Source organism: Coenobita brevimanus, chromosome 80 (assembly GCF_032717465.1).
Source record: "Coenobita brevimanus isolate Jiangsu-jjx chromosome 80, ASM3271746v2, whole genome shotgun sequence".
NCBI classification, from domain to species: domain Eukaryota; kingdom Metazoa; phylum Arthropoda; class Malacostraca; order Decapoda; family Coenobitidae; genus Coenobita; species Coenobita brevimanus.
In genome coordinates, this window is record NC_137033.1 from 21,886,711 (window position 1) to 21,907,707 (window position 20,997).

General features: G+C 40.4%; 1 protein-coding gene across 1 annotated transcript in view; it reads left to right on the plus strand.

Annotated features, from left to right (window-relative positions):
* LOC145409232 (neuronal acetylcholine receptor subunit alpha-7-like) overlaps positions 1 to 19,093 on the plus strand; it is a 421,705-nt gene extending 402,612 nt beyond the window's left edge. The window contains exons 9-10 of the mRNA XM_080279715.1: positions 12,737 to 12,846; positions 18,593 to 19,093. Coding sequence (XP_080135841.1) covers positions 12,737 to 12,846; positions 18,593 to 19,093 — 611 coding nt within the window. The remainder of the gene's footprint in view (positions 1 to 12,736; positions 12,847 to 18,592) is intronic.
* The last annotated feature ends 1,904 nt before the right edge of the window (positions 19,094 to 20,997 follow it).

Here is a 20,997-nt window from a genome sequence, read left to right on the forward strand (position 1 = left end):
CTAACCTCCACCTTCACCCTCATCCCCAACCTCCATCCTCACCCTCATCCCCAACCTCCACCCTCACCCTCATCCCCAACCTCCACCCTCACCCTCATCCCCAACCTCCACCCTCACCCTCATCCTCAACCTCCACCCTCACCCTAATCCCCAACTTCCACCCTAACCCCCATCCTCCACCCTCACCGTCATCACCAGCCTCCATCCTCACCCTCATCCCCAACCTCCTCCCTCACCCCCAACCTCCACCCTCTCCCTCATCCCCAACCTCCACCTCATCACCAGCCTCCCTCCTCATTCTCATCCCCAACCTCCACCTCCACTTCCACCTCCACCACTGCTCCTTGTTTTACCCTTCATCCCCACCACTTCCGCCTCTCCTATCGCTTCCTGTTTTACCTCCATCCCCTCCTTCCCCCATCATCTCTGCCTCCTTTCTCCAGCCACCCTGACTCTAGACATCGCCCTCTATGGTCATCATGCACATCCTCGAAACCTCTAACCTCGTGCTTTTCTGTTCGGCTGTACTTCCATTCTTTTACGTAAGTCCTTTACTCTCATCATCCTCCCCTCTCTCCTGTTCCTTAGCCTCTAAATGTTCCCTCCCTCCTTTCCCTTCTTTTCCACCTTCTCTTTACCTTCATTCTTTCCCCTTTTCCTGTTCTTCCATCTCTTCTTCCCTGTGACCCCCTTGTCTCTCTCTTTCATTTCCTCAACCCCTTGCCTAACTCTTCCCCTCTCTCCTCCCATTCCTTTCGCTCTTTTCCATTTCCACCACCATCCCGCTTCCTGCCTCTTGTGTCTTCTATAATACATGTCATGTGTCTTCTTCCTCATTCTTCGTCACACCTTCCGTTTCCCTCTGCTTCGTCAATGACTGGCGTTCCCTTCTCCCATCCTTTCCCATATGCTTCCTATCTTCATCCCTCCCTGTATCCCGAAGCTTGAATTTTCTTTCCCCATTTTCACCTTTCGATTGACACATCCCCCTTTCCTTTCTTTCTTGATCTTTCTCCTCTCCGTCCATCCACTCCTATCCTTATCCACCTTCCACCCCTCCACTTCCTTTCACTGTCCACCATTCTCCACCTCGTCACCCACCTTACCGCCTCACCTACCACTTCGACGTCCTCACTACCTCGTCCCACCACATTGTCCCTTTGTACATTCTGCCTGCAGAGTCGCCACCCCCGTCACAGGTTGAGACAGCGACAGAGATTATACATACATATTTATATATATTATATATTTAACGGCGATATGGTACTATGATGGTTAATGCTGGAATGGCGTACAAAGGCATGAACGTTTTCTGTGTTTGTTAAGGCCTTGATGCCACCTCTATTCCCTCACACTCCTCTTGCTATCTTAACATTAAGTGGCTTCCACGCGACACTCAGTCAAGTGACGAGATCATGTCTTGGTTCAGAGCTAACAAGGCGGAGCTTACAAATGTATCACAAAAGCTCCTGTTCTCCCTGAGGGGTGAAAATGAGCTTTACTGGAGCCATCCGGGTATAAGCTCACAAGTCGTGGTCTTTGTCACCATTGTTGCATCAGTTGGCCGTGGCGATGGTATGGCGACTGGTGCCTTGTGTCTCTCTCAAGGTGTTGTGGACAAACAGCTACAGAAACGATGACACCCAGGCCCTGACTGCGAGAAAACCAGAGCCCACAGCCTGACTCTGTCGTAGCGCTGGGCGTATTGTAACCCTCAGAAAAAATATCAAACCAGTCTCTTGCTTATTTCTTGTTGCAATGCGGCCATCTCTACAACAGATCACAGAGCTCTCAACTCTCACGTCAGTTTCCGGATATAACTCTGGCTGAAGGGACTGGGGCGTGATGGGGCCACCCATCGAGGTCATTAAGGTCGATCATCTGTAAAGTTGTACAATTACCCATTGGCCTTGATGATCTTGATGGATAACTCTTTGATGTCCCAACTTCTTCAGTCTCTCCTCCCAACACCACAGCAATAATCGGAAGTCTTACAGTGGACGAAGCAAAGGGGTATCAAGGTTGTGGTAGTCGGATAATCCTATTGATTAAATAATTTTTTTGCTTTACGTTACTTAGCCCACAGGGAATGGGTATCAGACATTTTTTTTTTTAAAGTTTTCCCATGAGCTTCTTCCAAATAAGACTATCGATGCCTTATATACATTTAATGATAGAACTCCCGCAGGTTCCCTTTCATTCAACCTACTTACCTTTGCACCCCCAGCCTACCTAACCCCTCCTTCCTCCCTTCCTCCTTCCTTTCTTTTCTTTCTTACTTTATTACTACTTTTTATCTTCTTCATTCACAAGGTTTTCATTGATCATCTGTGAAGCTCTTTTTTTTTTTTTTTTTTTCCCGTTTTCTATCTTGGTTGCTGTTTACAAATGCGTTGTCTGAATTTATTTCATTTGTTTTATCATGAATAAGTTCTCATCAATTCTTTCTTTTTCTTATGAAATATCTATGTTTCTTTCCCTACTTTTCCCTGGCTTTCTATTCACTCGCTTATCATCATCATCATCATCATCATGCTATTTCTGACATTCACATGGGGTGCACAGATCGAGACTATGGCTCTTTGATCTCACTGAGGACATGATTAAGAAAAAAAAAAAAAAAAAAGACCCAGATGGAGATTCCCCTTTTCCTCTGGTTCCGTAGGAGGTTCGAGGTTGTTTACAGCTTAAATGCCACACGCTGAAGTAGCTGACTCTTCACTAATACTCAGAGGGGAAGCATCCGGTACTCAGTCGTTCCCCTTTTAGACGCAAGGATTACTGGGGAAGTAGTACCGGGCTAATGTATGGCCCGGCCTCCACTATAGGTGAAGGAAATCTTAAAACGAACGAACGATGGGGAAGTAGTAATTTTTCATTTGACTTCAGGCATAGCATATCTTTCTCTCTCTCTCTCTCTCTCTCTCTCTCTTTCTCATTAATGCCATAATTTCTTTACCCTGGTTCCTCCTTTTGTCTCCCCTTTACCCACTTCCCCTTCAAAAATGTCATGGTACCTCTTGCCCTCTGCATCTTCCACCCTCTCCCATGAATCCTCAATCTCCCCCGTTCCCCCATCCCTGCCCCTTCAGTACCTCCAGTAAGTCAGATTCCCTCTTCTCCCCGTCCCTCACCAGCTCCCACTCCCTTGTCAATTCCTGATAAAAGGATATGACTGCCAGCGTCTCTGAGTTGTGTTAAATAGACCTCTTACTCCTCAGTCCATAAACAGATTCCTTAAATTCATCAAAATGAAAGATATAATTCATTGGATGCTTTCTGATTAATTTAACCCCTAGATTAGAGCCATGACTAATTAAAAGTTCATTAATTGGGGCTTGCATTACACAGCAACATTTTATTCAACGTAGATACTGCCCAGTTTAACAAGGGTAATGGTGAGAATTTGACCCTTACATGAACACTCCGTCACCCTCACTAGCAGATCTCTTATATGTACCTTCAACACACACACACACACACACACACACACACACACACACACACACACACATAAACACGTCTTGCCTGTGCGTGTGTCTCAATGTTAGATTTAAGTTTGCCACTTAATTACAAAGGATTGGCTTTTGCTAGTGTCTCTTAAATACACCTCGCTGGGTAAACCGTGTCGTCTGTGAATGTTGTGCCGCTTAATAAATTGGTTCACTCCCTAACTGATTCTTATGTATAATTAATTGATTCCAGTCATTATCTGATTCTTAGACTGAATGGATGATTTAATTAAGCAGAGACTGCTGATAGTCACATCCCACTAATAATAAACAGTAAATCTCATTAAGTTCTGCAAATAAAGTACTCTTATGTATCTTTAGATCTTACGAATTGCCATTAGCAGCTTATCATATTACTATAAATATGATTAGAAATATATATATATATATCCTTCATCACTATATATTTTTTTCTTTCTCCGACCAAAAAAATACATATATATTAGTTTTTCCTTAACCACTTCACTTACTAGAAATAGAATATTTTTATAATTTGGTTCACTCAATGGCGTGTTCTGGTTAATTCTCCAAGTATCATTACATGTGGTTTCAACTGCGACTGATATTCCTTTTTTTCATTAATGTTTACTATTCCTCTTTTTTTTTTTTTTCTATCCGTACTAAGACGTTCTATAAACCAGCAGATAAAAGCCAATAGTCGAATAAAGCATGCCTTTCTCCCACTCCTCTCCAACCCCCTTCAACCGTGCCAGCTTTAACGTAAGGCCAAAATACTGCGCATGCTTTCGTCTCTCTTTTAAGCTCTTGTTGTGTTGCATGCGACTTACAGTGCCGCATGATTTTTTTTATATCTAAATGTGTGTGTACCTGTGTATTTGCTTCGCTGACACTCGTAGAAAGCAAGCACGATCTCTATCGATGTAGAAGGATGACCCGGGAACGATTTGGTTTGAGCCGAAGTGGAACAGAAAAGAAAAATCAATTTGACATTTTGTTGCCTCTCTCCTACCTAGTTCCTTCAAGCTCAGTCTCATCCTATTCGGGTTATCGGCTATGCATCACTTACCTTTTAGTTTAAGCATTATGCTTTTTATCTCTTACATCACGTTTAGTGGTAAGGCAACCAGTTTTCATACACACTTATCTATATCATGGCCTCAGAATCCTGGTGTCCCAGCTGGTGCGTTGTAATTAGGGTGAACAGGGGCCAAAAGTTTGTAGGATCTTTTTTAGGGTGAACTGGGAACAAAAATTTGTAGGAACATTATAGAGTCACAGTTAATAGCAAATTGTTTATAGCTTAACCCCTGCCAGGCTGATTCTTTCTTAGGTAGTTTACTTCTTCTCAGTCATTGTTTTCTAATCAATGTAAATTGTACCTCATAAGAGGCTTACAGCTTGGCTCGTGCAGACCTTCATTTTGCCTCATATTAGGGCTGCAGCTCGGCAAGGGTTAATTCCAGTGTTCTTCTACACATCAAGGTTTATCCTTCAGAAATCTCATGCAAAAAAAATCCTTAAATCTATAATTAATTGGATTACTTACTGCATAATTTGATTATGTTTGGACTTTCATGCCCACGTCCCTAACGACCTTAGCACGACACACACAGTTGGTACGCCATCTTTCTGAGCCCAGGATATACAGTTTGATTTTACTATAAGGATCTTTGATGATAAGTTATATGAAAGTGAGGAAACATGGCAACTGATTCTCCTCTCTGCTGCAGGGACGAGGAGAATCAGTTTTTTTTTTTTACTCAGAATATTTTGCATCCTTTCTTAGCTGCCGTGACATGTCAGAAGAGAAAAATTATATTCATATTTACCACTCCTGGCATCACTAACTCGTTAAGGAGGCACACCAAATCCCTAGAGTCAGAACTGTTCCAGTGAGAGGTTTAGCCTATGTCCTTCTTACTGAACTAAAATTTATTAGACATGCGACGCCAGTTGGGAAACTCTGCTGTAGCACCAGCTAGTCAGCTGTCAAGGCACGTCAGCCAGTCAGTACGCAGATAGTATTAACTTCATTAAACCAGTCAACACTAACTGCATTATCATTAAAAACTGAGTGCACGAAAGTACAGACAAGCCGAAAGTTGATGAAAGTGAAGTTTATAGCTGTTGTGAGAATGGAAAATGGTTAGATTGCATTCCACTCCACGTAAGACAGTTGACAATGTTGAACTCCGATGGCGCGCTATTTTCTGTATTATTCTTGCTGTCTTTCAGTGATTTTGTTCATTGAGGGAGAAACTTTTTGAACTGGATAGATCAATTAATCTCTCATTAGCACCATTACTAGCAGGAGACTCTTACTAAGCTGAATAAATTCTTCTGATAGCAACAAGAAAATATGAAAATTACATTATCTGGCTGAATTACTTAATAGTACGGCTCTCAGGCTGCTAAAGCCGTTCTGTAAATTACACGAACGCTCAGTCGTTTAATTTTGAGAGCAATATTTATCATATCAGTGACGTACAACTTCATATGTAGTTCCTGTTGTAAATTGTATTAAGTTCTGCTCAAAAGCTATAGTAATACTCGTATTATTAGTGTGTGCCCTCTTAATGGTTGGCGAGTCTTAGAAGTTAGTCATTTTGTTTTTACTCCTCAGTTGCATCGACAGGAACTTCAACAGCGGCTTAGAAGTCGAGTGAAATATTCTTCTGTCCCTATTATGTCATACAGTTTCAAGTTTCCTCCTAGGTCGATAAGTCTATAGATATTTAGTGGAGTATTGATCAGTACAGCTACTGTATATCCACTGTCTCCTAATTATATTTTTTACTGCCATCTGCCCATTTAATCAGTTGGACTCGTTCTTTAACCCCTTCAGTCCAATGAATTATAGTTTTATTTTTTGCCATCTTAAGACGATTTTATTCAGCTTTGGAGAGACGTTCTGAACTGGAGGAGTTAGATATATCCCTTATAAACCCCTCCACTATTAAGAAGTCCTCCCTACGTTGAATGAAAGAGTTTGGTGGTAGCAAGAGTTAAATGAGAAATATAAGTCACCGGGTTGAAGGAGTTAACTCACTGCAAGGAATATATTTAGCTCTTGCAGTTCTGGTAATAGGGCTATCTTGGACACGTCATTCTGTATCTTCCTGCATTTAAGAATTTCACCGCTACTCGCTCCCGCCCTCCCTCTCGCCATCAGGACCTCACCACCTCTCAGGACCCCGCGCTTCGTGCAGTCAGGGACATACATTTCCCTTAATAATGCTCCACCTCAACACCGGGTTAATTTATGGCCTGGCCCCCACAATAGGTGGAGGAAATCTTAAAACGAACGAATGATCCACCTCAACATCTCATTATCCTGTGGTGGCTAATCTTTTTACCTCTTCAGCGCAGTTGTCTTTGTTAGATTTTAATATAGTTACCTCCCGATAATTTGCATTTTCCTCTGTTTATGACCAGTCTTTTATATGCAGTGTTTCTAGCCCTCTCGAAATGAACGTTGTGGCTAAAAACATTGCATTTTGGCTCTTTTGTTTATTTTTCCTGGAAAAAGAGCAACGTAACTGTAGGCTCCCCGTCTTTGGCGTTTTCCTACTTTATCTTATTTATATATTTTTATTGCATAAAAATATGTATTAAGTTTGAAAAAGACCTCTAGTAGTGAGATGTTGATGAAAGCTTTATCTTATTCATAGAGTCTGAAAAGTCTCCACTGAGCTAATGTAATCGTCTGGGGATAACAAAAATAAAATATAAAAAACTTGCAGCTACGAGTGGGTAAAGACGAGACAGGTTTGTTGTGCTCCCTGCCCATACCGTCCTTCATTTTCTTGTGATGCTGCCAAGAGGAGAGGAATGGATATACCAAACGTGTGAAGTAGACGCAGTGAAATATGTGGGAAACTTATGGCGCTGATTGTACCTCTGTCGTCTGCCAGATAGTTAATAAGCTATTGTGGTAAGTGATTGGTATTACCCAAATAACCTCACCTTAAATTCCAGATGTTACTCCCGAGAAACCTGAAGGATATGTAAATTTCGCAAACAGATAGCAGATGTAAGATATACAAAAAATTATTCTTGATAATATTATTGTCAGTTTCGAGAGAATAATGGAATATATAAACAGAAACTTAGTTTATGTTCAATTAGTGTTCGATCATTTTACGATTTTACTCATGACAGTCTATCATGAGAGTCAGGATCAGCATGCAGTGTATATTAAAAGACTTTTAAGCCTTCACGGTTCATATCATGTTAACTTTAAAATAAACCAGTTATGAATGACAGTCTGTTAGTCTGATTGGGATAAATATGTAGTACAGATAATGAACACTGGATCAAAAACTTGACCCTCCTGACTTCATGAGGATAAAATTCATCGTTTGCTTCTGATGTTTCCAAGTCAGTATTGTTATTTATATACATAATAAGATATTGTTATTTATATACATAATAAGATCATAATGTATAAAAGTTCTTGGGACATTGCAAGCTGTACTGACCATGTAGGATATCAGACCCCTCCTAAGCGATGCTTAGTGAGTATTGGACGTGGGCTCGAAATTGTTCCAGGCACTCACTTATCCTCTTTAGTACGGTAATATCCTTTTAGTTTCACTCTTGCTACCACTCAACTTGGGATCTTCATCAGCATATGTGTTGATGAAGGCTAAATCTCCCCCGTCCATCTCGAAAAATCTCCCCTAAGCCGAATAAAGTCGTCTTAATATAGCAAGAAAATATTTTTAAAAAAGATACATCGTCGGAATTGAGAGATTACAGTGTTAGCACACACTTGTTCCTGTAAAGAACTGGATTATATAATATACCATGGTCGACAATCAGTTAAGATAGACTTGTGTGGACTAGAAAAAAAATGCGTTATCAGTACAAAGACGTTGTCTTGGTGCAACTTTTGTAATGTTCTGTATTGGCACTAGGTCTTAGTAAACTATCATAACTACCATACTTTAAACACCTAACGATGTGAATGTAAGAGACACTGATTATCGTACCTTGCGAAGATAAAGGCATATGGCGATCAGTGTACAGATAAAAGCAGTAAACGTTTCAACCAATACCTGCTTTTTTCCCCCTGATTATCTGTTATCAGATAAGGTCCACTGCAGAATTCAATGAATAGCCGAGGATATGAATTTATTAAATCTTTAAAAGGGCAATTGCAGCAATAGAACAGAAAAATTAATTGCATTCAGTCATATAGATAACCGAGCTTCCTAACCAGTACATAGATTTTTCGTTTGATTCGTAGCATTACGTCATTTATTCGTAAATACAAAAGTTAAACATTTTGCCCACTTTAATTCGGCCTGAAAATTGCCATCTCTCCATTCTGAATGCTGTGCTATAACAAGAGACTGCCACAAGAATATTATACTTGTGCTATCGACAGGATATAGAGCTGTAGTATTCTCTTAATTTTGCCACTGAATTACGTGAAATGAACGCAGATCTTCGTACGCCAATTCTTTCACTTCGATTACATCACTCTCACAGTTTTGCTCATGCTGCAGCCAGATGGTCAGGGGAGACTTTTCGAGCTATAGGGATGACATACAGACTTCAATAACTATCTGTTTGTTCATCCATTGTCAGACGCCCTTATCCCCTAAGGGATGGCCACAAACAAGTTGCCTCCATGTCACCCGATCCCCCGCCATTTCACCTCCCTGCGCCCAGTTCACACACACCTCCCTTATATACCTCTTCACTCCATCCCCCCATCTCATCCTTGGCCTCCCCGTTCCTCTTCCCCCCTCCACCTAACTCACATACACTCCTCGTTAGTCTCTCGCGCTCCATCATCTTGTGGCCAGTCCACCATAATGTATTTCTCCTAACGCCTTCCGTCACATCCACATCCACACCACAACGCTGCTTCAGTTCCTCATTTGTTAGTCTGTTTCTCCTTGTAACCCCACATGCTCCTTTCAAATAGCATTTTCACAGCTCTCACTCTTGCCCTTTGTCCTTTCAACAAGATCCAAGCTTCACTTCCATACGTTAGAGTTGATATCGCAATACTGTCATGCAGCGACTTTTTACTTCCATGCTCACTTCCCTGTTTCTCATCACTGCTTTCAAAGAGCCAGCAACTTTTCTTCCTTGTTGTACCCTTTCAAGCACGTCATCCTCCAAGCTTCCATCCTTACTTACGCATCACACTACCCAGGTACTTAAATGCACTTACATTTTCTATTTCTTCATCATCCTACATCACTGTACATCCAGTGACTTCATTTCTCTCGAAGACAATAACTTTACTCTTCCCAACATTCACCTATAGATTCCGTTTCTTACGCACTCCTCCAGGCTCATTCACCAAGTCTTGCAGTTCCCTTTCCTCTTCACTTAACAATACAGTATCATCTTTAAATAACATTACAGGGAGTTTCCAAACGTTGCCCACTCTCATTAAAGCTGCGCCAACATCCACTGCCCTACCTTGTATCTCTTTTATTACTCCATCCATGTACAGATTGAACAACCATGGAGACATGACTCATCCCCGTTTCAGTCCAACGTTCAAGTAGAAAAATTCACTCAATTCACTATCTACACGCACCGCAGCCTTAGCACCCTCATACATACTCTTCACGGCATTCAACAACTTCCCATTTACTCTATATATTCTTAATATTTTGCGCATTCCTTGTCTATCTACGCTGTCATATGCTTTCTCCAAATCCATGAAGCCCGCATACAATTTCTTTTCCTTCTCAAGAAACTTTTCCACTAAGACCTAAGAATGAATACCTGATCTATGCAGCCTCTCCCCTTCCTAAAAACCTCCATGTTCTTCACCTATTAATTCCTCTGTTCTTCCCCTCTGTCAGTAAGTATCCTACCATACAGTTTTCCCGTTACACTGCTAAGACAAATTCCCGTATGATTACCACACACTTCTTTTTCCCGCTTTCCTTTGCACAGTGGAATGATTATACCTGGCTTTCAATCCTCCGGGACTCTACCTTCCCCCCAGGCCAATCTGCATATCATCCATATCCATTCTACTACTATCTCTCCCCCATGCTTCAACATTTCACCACACTCCATCAGTTCCTGGGGTATTACCCATTTTGGCTTTCTTCATTGCCTCCGCCACTTATATCCAACCGATTTCTTCCTTTCTTCTCACTTCCCTCCTCCCAGCCACTTATCCTGGCATCACTTTCTTTCTCTGTTTAACAGTTCTTGAAGGTGTTCTCATCTTCTGCTCACTTATTATTTTTTGTCCACTAGCAATCTACCATTTTTATCTTTCACCTCCTGACTAACTTCTTTATCATCCTGTCTTGCTCTCTGTACCTCTTTCCAGAACATTTCTTTAAATTCTCTCCACATTACACTCAAATTCCTTCCAAATTCCTCATCCACTTTCTTCATACTCTTTCTTACTAATCTCTCTTCCTCTCTACATATATCTCTCTCTCATCCACGCCCAAGCTTCCTATCCACTCACTATATGCCTTCTGCTTTTGCGCCATAGCCTGTCTCCTTTTCGTCTTCTGTTCACTCCACACACCACCTCACATGCTGCACAGACTTCTGTGAATATCTTACACACCTTCCACCTTTCCCATCTGCTCCAAATCATATTTACCCAATCGCTTTTCCACTTCTTTCTTATATTCTGCCTTTTTTCTAACCTCTTGCAACATCTCTACTCTCCTTGTGTGGACTACTACTTCCTGTCCTTCCCTCTTTCCATTCCTCCACTGCATCTGAACCCTGATTTTCGCCACCACCACATGGTAGTCAGAAAGTCCTCTTCCCCAACACCTTCCATAACATCTGACATAAATGAGGCATTTGCCACGTTGAATACATCATCAGGAGGTAACAAGCATGGACAATATCAACGCGCACATAAGGTAAATGCTCCAACTATGCTCTTTTCACCTTATCTTGTCCTTAATTATTCGTCCTGGTGCAGTGCTCAGTGGCAGAAGAAGACAATGCTGCTGCATTTCATTCTTTCCATCGTACTTCTTGGTGACTAGCATCATATTAAATTGTTTATCTTTTTCTTACAGAGCGTTCAAGATGGAGATATTGGCAATTTTAGTCCAAATTACAACCTAAGCTCCTATTTTGAGATGGTCGGTCAACAAAGATTGGATTTTGTAATTTTTTATATATTTTTTAAGGTCCTGGTGGTGCAGAGTTGAAGGTAGATTTTTTTTTTTCCTGGTGATGGTGATGAACATGATGTGGAGATTGAAAAAGAGAGGGAGGGAGGCAGGGAGGATGCGCGTGCAGCCCCTTGCATGGGTATGCGTAATATATATGTGTATGCATATATTCAGCTATATACATATATATATTTAGTATGTACATTATGCAACCCTCTATGTTTATAGCCCTACTCGCCACTTGAATTAAGGAAGTCATTCTTACATTCTGCATCCTTCAAGAAATACCTAACCTTTCCAATCCGATGACAATTTTCATTTTATTATAGCTACTACTTGTTGAATTTTAATCTACTTAGGAGAGACCAAGAGCTGGTGGAGTTCAATATAGGGAGCATTAAGCCCTTCACTATTAGCGTGTTCTCCTAAGCTGAATAAAGACAATTAGTAGCAACGGGAATAAAATGAAGTACAAGTTCTCGGCCTATTGGGTTTACCTAGATTACATTCACCTTAATTGTCCCCCCTCTTGCGTTGAATAACCACACCTTAAAGTATGGTATGTGCCACGTCAACCTGTAAACTCAGAGTTTGACTTATATTTGGGCATCTAGAATTTGCTCCCATTTCATCTGTTATGTCAGTATAAGTACGGGAGTTTTTCAAGGCCAAGATGAGCATTTGCTAATTCTCCCCATAATTCAGAGTAATGAGACTAGACAGCAAGTTTTGTTAGGTCAATAAGTCAGAGTAATAACTAAGTAAAACTAGGATAAAGTTCAGGCAATTCAGACAAAAATTAGAGTTTCGGAATAATTCTAAATGATCAGGCATAATTGCACATAAAGCTTCTGACAAAATTTCAGGTGAAGATTGACTTAAATTAATTGTCAGGCAAATTGTATAGATATGCAGGCGAGTTAAGAAACAATTCAGGAAAGCAGAGACAAACTTTCAAACTAGATAAAATTGCAGGGAAATGAGGTTAAACTTTGAGAACATTTAGGCAAAACATAAAACATTGTAAACACAGATTCAGGTAATGTAGGCAGAACGTGAGGCCCTCAGGTAGCGATCATTCTTCTCCTTCATGTACATTCCCTGAGACCCGCTATGCCCGTCTTGCAGCCACGTACTTCAACTGCATTATGTTCATGGTGGCCTCCTCCGTGGTGCTGACTGTCGTGGTCCTCAACTACCACCACCGCACGCCTACCACCCATGCCATGCCGAACTGGGTAAGTGGAGGTATAGGACACGACATACAAGATTTCTCCTCCCCATACGAAGCTCTCAAGATGCCCCGATGGGTAAGCCTAAGATGAGTTGATCAAGAGCTTCGCAAGAATGCCTACCTCTGTCTTAAATCATATCATTATATATATATATATATATATATATATATATATATATATATATATATATATATATATATATATATATATATATATATATATATATATATATATATATATATATATATATATATATATATATATATATATATATATATATATATATATATATATATATATATATATATATATATATATATATATATATATATATATATATATATATATATATATATATATATATATATATATATATATATAAGAAACTACCGGCTCCCCCTCGTATATTTCCCCTCCCATTTCCCTCTGTGTATGGTTTTATATACACATCAACCTGTGGGATCCTTTGTTTTTGGCTCGGTGCTTGGAAATATATAATGTCTCCTCCCCTTGCATAAAGATAGGTGTCTGTTGGTATCTAGAGCAAGCTCATTCATCTAAAAGACCGCTAGACGGATTTTCTTCCCCTCTCACCACCTCCGCCGTCACTGGTAACCCTTATGCTGTTCACAACTGTCTGTGCTGTCACTAAGTCTTACCGTTGCATCTGTTGTGCTTTTATTGGTGTCCAGTTAGAGATAAGGTGATAACAGTGGTCAGTGGTTTCCTGTATTTTATGTCTGTCTGCGAATGTGTGAAGAGGAAGCTGATATGACTATCTGAGACAACGAGTACGTAATCTGGGACAATGGAATCTTGAAATTTCTTTACCTTTTGAATATATTATGTGGAACTAAGTTTCTTCTAAATTTTTGTGTCCAGATCGTGAACTATTTTCCTCTCTATCTACAACATTAATTTCTAGCACACGAACTCAACACTGATTGTTCCCTTACTGTCAGATGTTGATGTTTCCGTAGCAGAACATAAAAAATCGGTTTCACAGAAACTAGCATTACTTTTAATAAATTATGGGAAAACTGGGAAAGAAAATAAGATGTTAGGATAAAGTTCTAAAGACAGCCAGAGAGAAATATCACCAGTGACAAATGAAGGAGAAAATGAAAAGGGAACTAAACATGTCAGGAGCGTAGGAAAATAATAATGGACGATGATGAGCTAAAATACTTAATGTAGTCACAGCTAAATGAACATGCTAATGTACCAAACCGTCTTGCACTAAAATTTTTGCGAAATAACTGTAGGTCCGCCCTGGATGAGAAAGTTGCATAATTTTAGAATTCCTAGCCATGTTTCGTCAGAAAACTTCTTTTTTCGCAATTCTGTTCTTTCTTCAAAACATGCTTGTTTTAATGTGTGGCATAAAATTCGTTCTGTTTTCCATAAAACACTGTAAGATTAAGCATAGTTCCGTTTTGCATCAGGAAATGTTCCATAACTCCGTAGCGTCTTCCCACACTGTTAGTGTTTGTGTGATTAATGGCAGGATTAGAACTTGACCAGTAACATGATGCAACCTCCTTCAGTCACCGCCACCCTCTTTCTCCTCTTTTCTCTACTGTCTCGTTTTCTCGTCTCTATTCTGTCTCTCCTCATTATTCTCTCCCCTCTCCTCGCTGTTATCCTCTCCTACATTTTCGTTCCTCCCTGCTTCTTCTCTCTTCTTCCTCCTGTCCTCTTCCGTCTATCGCGTTCCCTCTCATTTTTCATGTACCGTCTTTTCCCCCAAGTCCCCTTTCTTCCATCCTGTATCCTCTATTCCCCTCTCCTTGGTCATACTCTCTCCTTCCTCCCGTACCTTCTCTCGTGTCCCCCATTCTTGCGTTCTGCATCTCCCCATGTCCCATTTCCTCTTTGCCACCTCCCTCTCCTCCCTGCTGCTGCTCCTCCATTTCTTTCTTTCCCTGTCTTCTTTCTCTTGTCCCCTCCCCTCTCTCTTGCTCCTCTCATCCCTCCTTTTTCTCTCTCTCTCTTGTCCCTTCTCCTCCCTCCATCTCCTCCCTTCCCTTCTTTCCTCTCTCCTCCTCCCTGATCTCCCCTTCCCGTATTTCCCATCTCTCCCCTGTCCCTACTACCTCCTGCCAACAGTGTGCTTGGTGTGTCACTGTTACATGTGGCCTCTGTGTAACGCTAATCCTCTCCATTGTCAAAATATCGAGGGGAATAATGTGACGAAACTTCATCTATCACTTGCTGCTCTAATACATTATGAACGTGAACCCCCCCCCCCTTCCAGATAGGATGTGGTATTACTTCATTAGTCCTGTCATTATCTATTTCAGTACGAGGACGACCTTTTGTATATTTTTCAATACATGCAAATAATTCTTTTTCAGTTAGGAGCAGACGTCTGGTAGTGAAAAAGATTATTGGAAGATATATCGAAATTCTCCAGTTCGAAATCTCACTAAAACTTAATGAAATAGTCTGTCCATAGCAAAGAGCATGATAACAGCAGACACCGTCGCCATGGAAATGTTACCTACTTCATTTCGACGGCGGTTATATATATATATATATATATATATATATATATATATATATATATATATATATATATATATATATATATATATATATATATATATATATATATATATATATTCCTGATGCCTTCAGGCGATTTGGTGCAGCTTAGTAAATATTTTTCATCTGTAAAGATTTGATGTAACTTTCAAATTCACTGCTAGAGATATTTTTCCTAAGCTGAAGAAAAGTATCTAACCGTAGCAAAATTATAATAAGGCGTCTTCGTGCCGAAAGGGTTACTTCCGCCTGCAATTATGCCCTGATCCCTCTTGCTGTGTACACAGAGGATGTGTGTGTAAGCGAAGTATTCTCGTTGACAGGAGAATTCGTAGTACCTTCTTCTTGGTGATTTGTAATGCTTATTGCACTTTGATATCCTCCTCAGCGTAATTGATGCAAACAATGTCGATATTTAAAAAAAAAAAAAAAATGTACATACAAGAATAATAAGTTGTAATACGCCAACTAAAGCGTTTGTAAAGAAGTGCTACGAAGTCTCCCACGTTAGCGAAAATGCCACACTTTCGTCAGCTTTAGGAAGCTTTGTAGCACCTCTCTCTCAGCGACATATTTTATATATTATACCATATTAATTCTCTTATATGGTATGGGCACAGTTTGTACAAATAACAACAGAACAGCAATATCTAGCATGCAAATATATCGCCAAGGAGAAGGTTATTGAAAGCATCCTTCGCCCACGGGAATATGGACTTACCACTCTTATTCTAAGTGACCTAGAAGGCTTCGTAGCATCTTTTCTTTAGCGAGTTATTTTGCATGTTTTACATTTAATATTCACTTGTAAAGTTGGCATCAGATGTCCTGTTGCCTCTCCTAACTTTCTTCCCGAGGACTTTGAAAAACTGTCTAGTGAATGCGTAATGAATGACACGGGTGTCATTAACCTATAGCTAAATAATTTCGTAAGTGTTGGTTGCTGTCGAATCACCAGACTAATTTTCAGTGCCCTTGGAGACAGAAGCAGGAGAGGCGACAGGCCTTTTGATGCTGACTGTACTTTATTTACATTGTTTTCATGTCGACCTAATTTACATCAGCTATACTACAGGATTCTAAGATGTGATATATAGAATAAATCACCGAGGAAGATTTGTTACGAACCTCCAAAGCCACGTAGAATACAGCCGTACACGTTCTCTCTGGTGTTTGGTCATACAGTAGCATTCCTTCCAGTGATGACTTATGTTCGTTGTGGCCGGGGATGGAAAGCCTGCATGGAAACCTAATTGTTAACTCATCTTGCATTATTTTTTCAGGCCTTTAGAATAGGCTAAACTTGTTCAGTCCCATGACGTATTATCGTATTTCATTTTTGCCATCTCTACTGCAGACGATTTGGTTTATCTCGGGAAAAAATGCTACATCTAATTCCTCCAGTTAAAAGAAATATCATAAGATGAATAAATGAGTCTAGAGATAGTTTTTAAAAAATAATTAAAAAAAATAGTTACCTGATTGAAAGGGTAAATCTCTTCATTTCGATGACGTATTCCTTGTGTATTGGGGGCCGTATTCAAGATAGCATCGAAGACATCGTAACACCTCCTTCTTGGCGAATAACTTTGCGTATTACTATTACGCCTCAGCATTATACTTTAATGTCGCATTAAAATCAAAACACTTTTGATCAGTAGCATAGAAGAGGATTTTGTGGTGTAGTGTTCAAAATAAATCGCTGAAGGAAGAGATGCTACGAAATCTCGAAAGTCGTTTACAATACAGCCTTGAGATCACAGCATCGTGAATCATTTAACTGGAAGAATTATACCCACGTGTGGATATGCTATTTAGTAGGAAGGCACAAGAGGATGAGGGTCCAGGTCGGGCATAAGCTGTTGTATTTTCTTAAAAAACATTTCTATAACTGTATGTGTGATTCTCCGGTACATTCTGCACTTCATTCTTGCTACCTCCAGACAATTTTAGTCGTTCAGGAAGCAACCTTTATCTGAACTAGGAGGGTTAGATATGGCTTTTTACTGCCCATTTCACTACAAAATTATTCCCTAAGATGAATACCAGTAATAAAAGAACTGAATAAGAATAGCTCAAAGCTTATGTCCTCGGGCTGAAGGGTGCAGGGAATTTAAGTCGGTTTGCTTTTATCTGACAGAGATCAATATCCTTTTCAGCTCAGTTTATAGCCACGTGTAGTCAGATTGGAGTTTTCATTTGGCTAGTAAACAAGGGGGCTCATTCCTACGTCTTAACTTTGACTCGTCAAATTTCATGCAACCACGACTTGCAGTCAAGTCCTGGGAGGGGCCTAATCCCGTTAAATGAAAACAACACGACTGTAGTGACTGTCAAATGGATTGCTTAACGTTAGTTATGATCCATTGATTTGTAGGCAACTAGAGGCGGTGTCACACGCTTGGTGTTCCTGGTAAATATTCCGTGGTAACTCTGCGTGACATTTTCTTGGCACGGGCCTTTCCTATCCCCCTAGAGGAAGGGGATGGACTACAGGAAAAGGGCAACTACAGCTGCTAGTTCACTAGATTAACTTCCAGATGAGCTTGGGGCCACGACAACAAAAACACGGGCATTTTCAGTTGTAGTCTTCAGGAAAAGTCGCTAGTGACCCCGAAAAAGTCGTTCGCAAAATAGTTACCTGAGAAAGTTGTCAGAAAAACCATTCATGTGACATCGCCCTAAGGGAACTTTCACCTAACTCTCCATGTCAGTAAAACGGGCAAAATTATTTTTTTCCATGATGCAACAAATGTTTGACGTGCAACAGGTAAAAGGTGTTCAAGTAAAGAAAAAAGTATTTGGTTGCGTTCAGTCTCCAACAAAGATTACAATCCTGAATTATGGCTTAATCAAAAAAATGCATTTATTATTATTCCTCCTCATGGAATGCACAAGTCTGTCCAGGTAGGAAGACTATAATGTGTAGTCAAGTCAGTGTTTAGTTAGTGGTCTTATTCCTTGCAGTAATTAAGGCTATTTTTTGTGTTCTTTACTGTCAGTGCCGTCACTGTCATATTTTACAGAAAGTTATAATTATTATTCCATAGAAATAGTAATTACTTCAGTTTAGGGATAGTAGTTTTATTTATGCCTACCAGGAAATATAATTATACTTTTACAATATACACAACTTTATTCAAATTCAAGGAGTATGGAGGTTTGTGCTACATTTTTCGTGTGCCCATCGTTCTTTCCACAGATTCGGTGTGTGTTGCTCCAGTGGCTGCCGTGGATCCTGCGCATGAGCCGGCCAGGCAAGAAGATCACCAGGAAGACAATCATGATGACTAACAAGATGAGGGAGTTGGAGCTGAAGGAGAGGTCATCCAAGTCACTCCTCGCTAACGTTTTGGACATAGACGACGACATCCGACAGATCCAGGCCATGAATACCGGAACGCCGTCTCATAATGGCGGGTATCCTCGTCTCGTAGGCCGGTCCTACGAGGAAGGAGGCCCAATCATCACTCCACACTCCTCCTTCTGCTTCAACAACACCCGCGAACTGCAGAGCATCCTTCGGGAGCTGCGGTACATCACGAGCCACATGCGCAGCGAGGAAGAGGTGCACGAGATTGTGGTGGACTGGAAATTTGCGGCCATGGTTGTGGACCGCTTCTGCCTCATCACCTTCACCACCTACACCGTCATATCCACCGTCGTCGTCATCCTCTCAGCTCCACATATCATTATCTCATAGGCTCGTATCGCAAGTGGTTTTTCGAGACTTCGTAACACCTTTTCTTTGGCGAATTATTATGCATAGTTCGCATTTTTATCCACTTATTCGTTACTATGACAAAGTATATCGTTGGTTGAAATATATGAATAGCATAAAAGGGAATAGCAAAAGCAATCTGCGCAATAAGTTGCTAAGAAAAAGGTGCCACGAAATCTCCCATGCCACCCACAATACGGCCCATAGACCTAAGGTGGTATATAAGAGCGCAAGCAAGAGAGCGAAAGAAGTGTGAAAAGGCTGTTGTGATGTTATTAAAGGCAGTTCTTAACGATCGATGGTGAGTTTTTTCTAATTAGAGAAGTAAAAGAAGAGAAAATTATTTTGATACCATGTGAACTTTAATAAGATACTAGTAAATTCAAATTACGAAATGCCTTGAATATGCGTTCCATAGTTAGACAGTGTAGAAGAGAGGCAGTGATATTTAAGCAGTCTGGAAGTCCGATAGTCACTCTTTTTTTTTTCGTCACTTCCTAGAAAATCATGCTTCAATGCACTTTGTATATCGTGCAAGAGAATGTTATAGCATGAAGAATATATAGAATCTAACGAAAATTTCTTATGTAAAAGATATATACTGTATATATTTTGTGTCTTTACAAGAAAAAATGAGACACTAACATCAGGATGCCTGTGACGTGGCCAGCTGCTTACACGGCGGATAGTAAACCCCATCAATCCGATGACGTCGTTTGGGGTTCATTTTTTATACGAGCAGACGGTTTTCTTCAGCTAGGAGAGACTGTTCGAACTGGATGGGTTGCATATTACAGACCTCATATACCCCCTTTCAACAAGGGATTTTTCCTTAGTTGAAGAAAATCGTGTGGAGTTAATCGAGGGAAAAAACAAAACCAGTGGAATACGTCATCAGATTAACGCCCGTATTCTAAGCTGTATTTGAGATATCGTAGCACTTCTTACTTAGAGATTTATCCTGTATCTGCACCTAAGTGTCCTCTTGTGTGTTACTGATGTACATAATATCATCATGAAAAGCAATGTTAAATAGAATAAGGGGGAACGTGAAGGTGTAAAATGCAAAATAAATCGTTAAGGAGATGCTACGAAGCTTCCTATGCCACTTAGAATACGTCTTTGAGTTGGTTACCTGGTTGAGGAAGTGAGAGAAGCCGCTCCTGGTCCTCTGAATGTTATTAAATCAGTCTTCGTTATAAGTCAAGTGCAGGATTCATAATATTTTTTCTTTGCATTCGTCGCTGGAAATTGCGAGAAAATGGCAAACCAGCCCTACAGAAGACATTGAAATATCGGCCCTTCAGCCCGAATATGGCATATATATTTTTTCTTTTATTGTTGCATTCAGCCTACCAAACGAATTTGTGCATACAAGGAGAGACGGCTTGAAGTGACGCAGATAGTGAAGGCTACATCAAATCCCCCTTGCATCTCCTTTATTTTTTTTTTTTTCGTTCCTTTTTGTTTCTACCCTTACATTTCCTGGTCCTTCTCCCTTCCTCATCCGAATTCCTTGCGTACCTAATTAATTCTGTCTCTGTTTATCATCTGTCTTCGTTGTCAGCTTCGCACACACCGTTCTTCATCTTTTTCCCCTCCACCAAGTCGAAAAGTCTACCTTATGTTGCATCGAATCGTCTGGAGAGCTAACTTTAAAAATTTCATCAGAGAGTGAACACACGCTCTAAATACTTGTCCTTGCCCTGTGACCTTCACTTTAAACTGATTGCTTTCAGATTCAAATAACTTCATCTTATTTTAACCCGGAGCCCTTTCACCAAGCTTAGTCCGAATTAGATCAAAACTCTGAGTGATACTGTTCACACACACACACACACACACACACACACACACACACACACACACACACACACACACACACA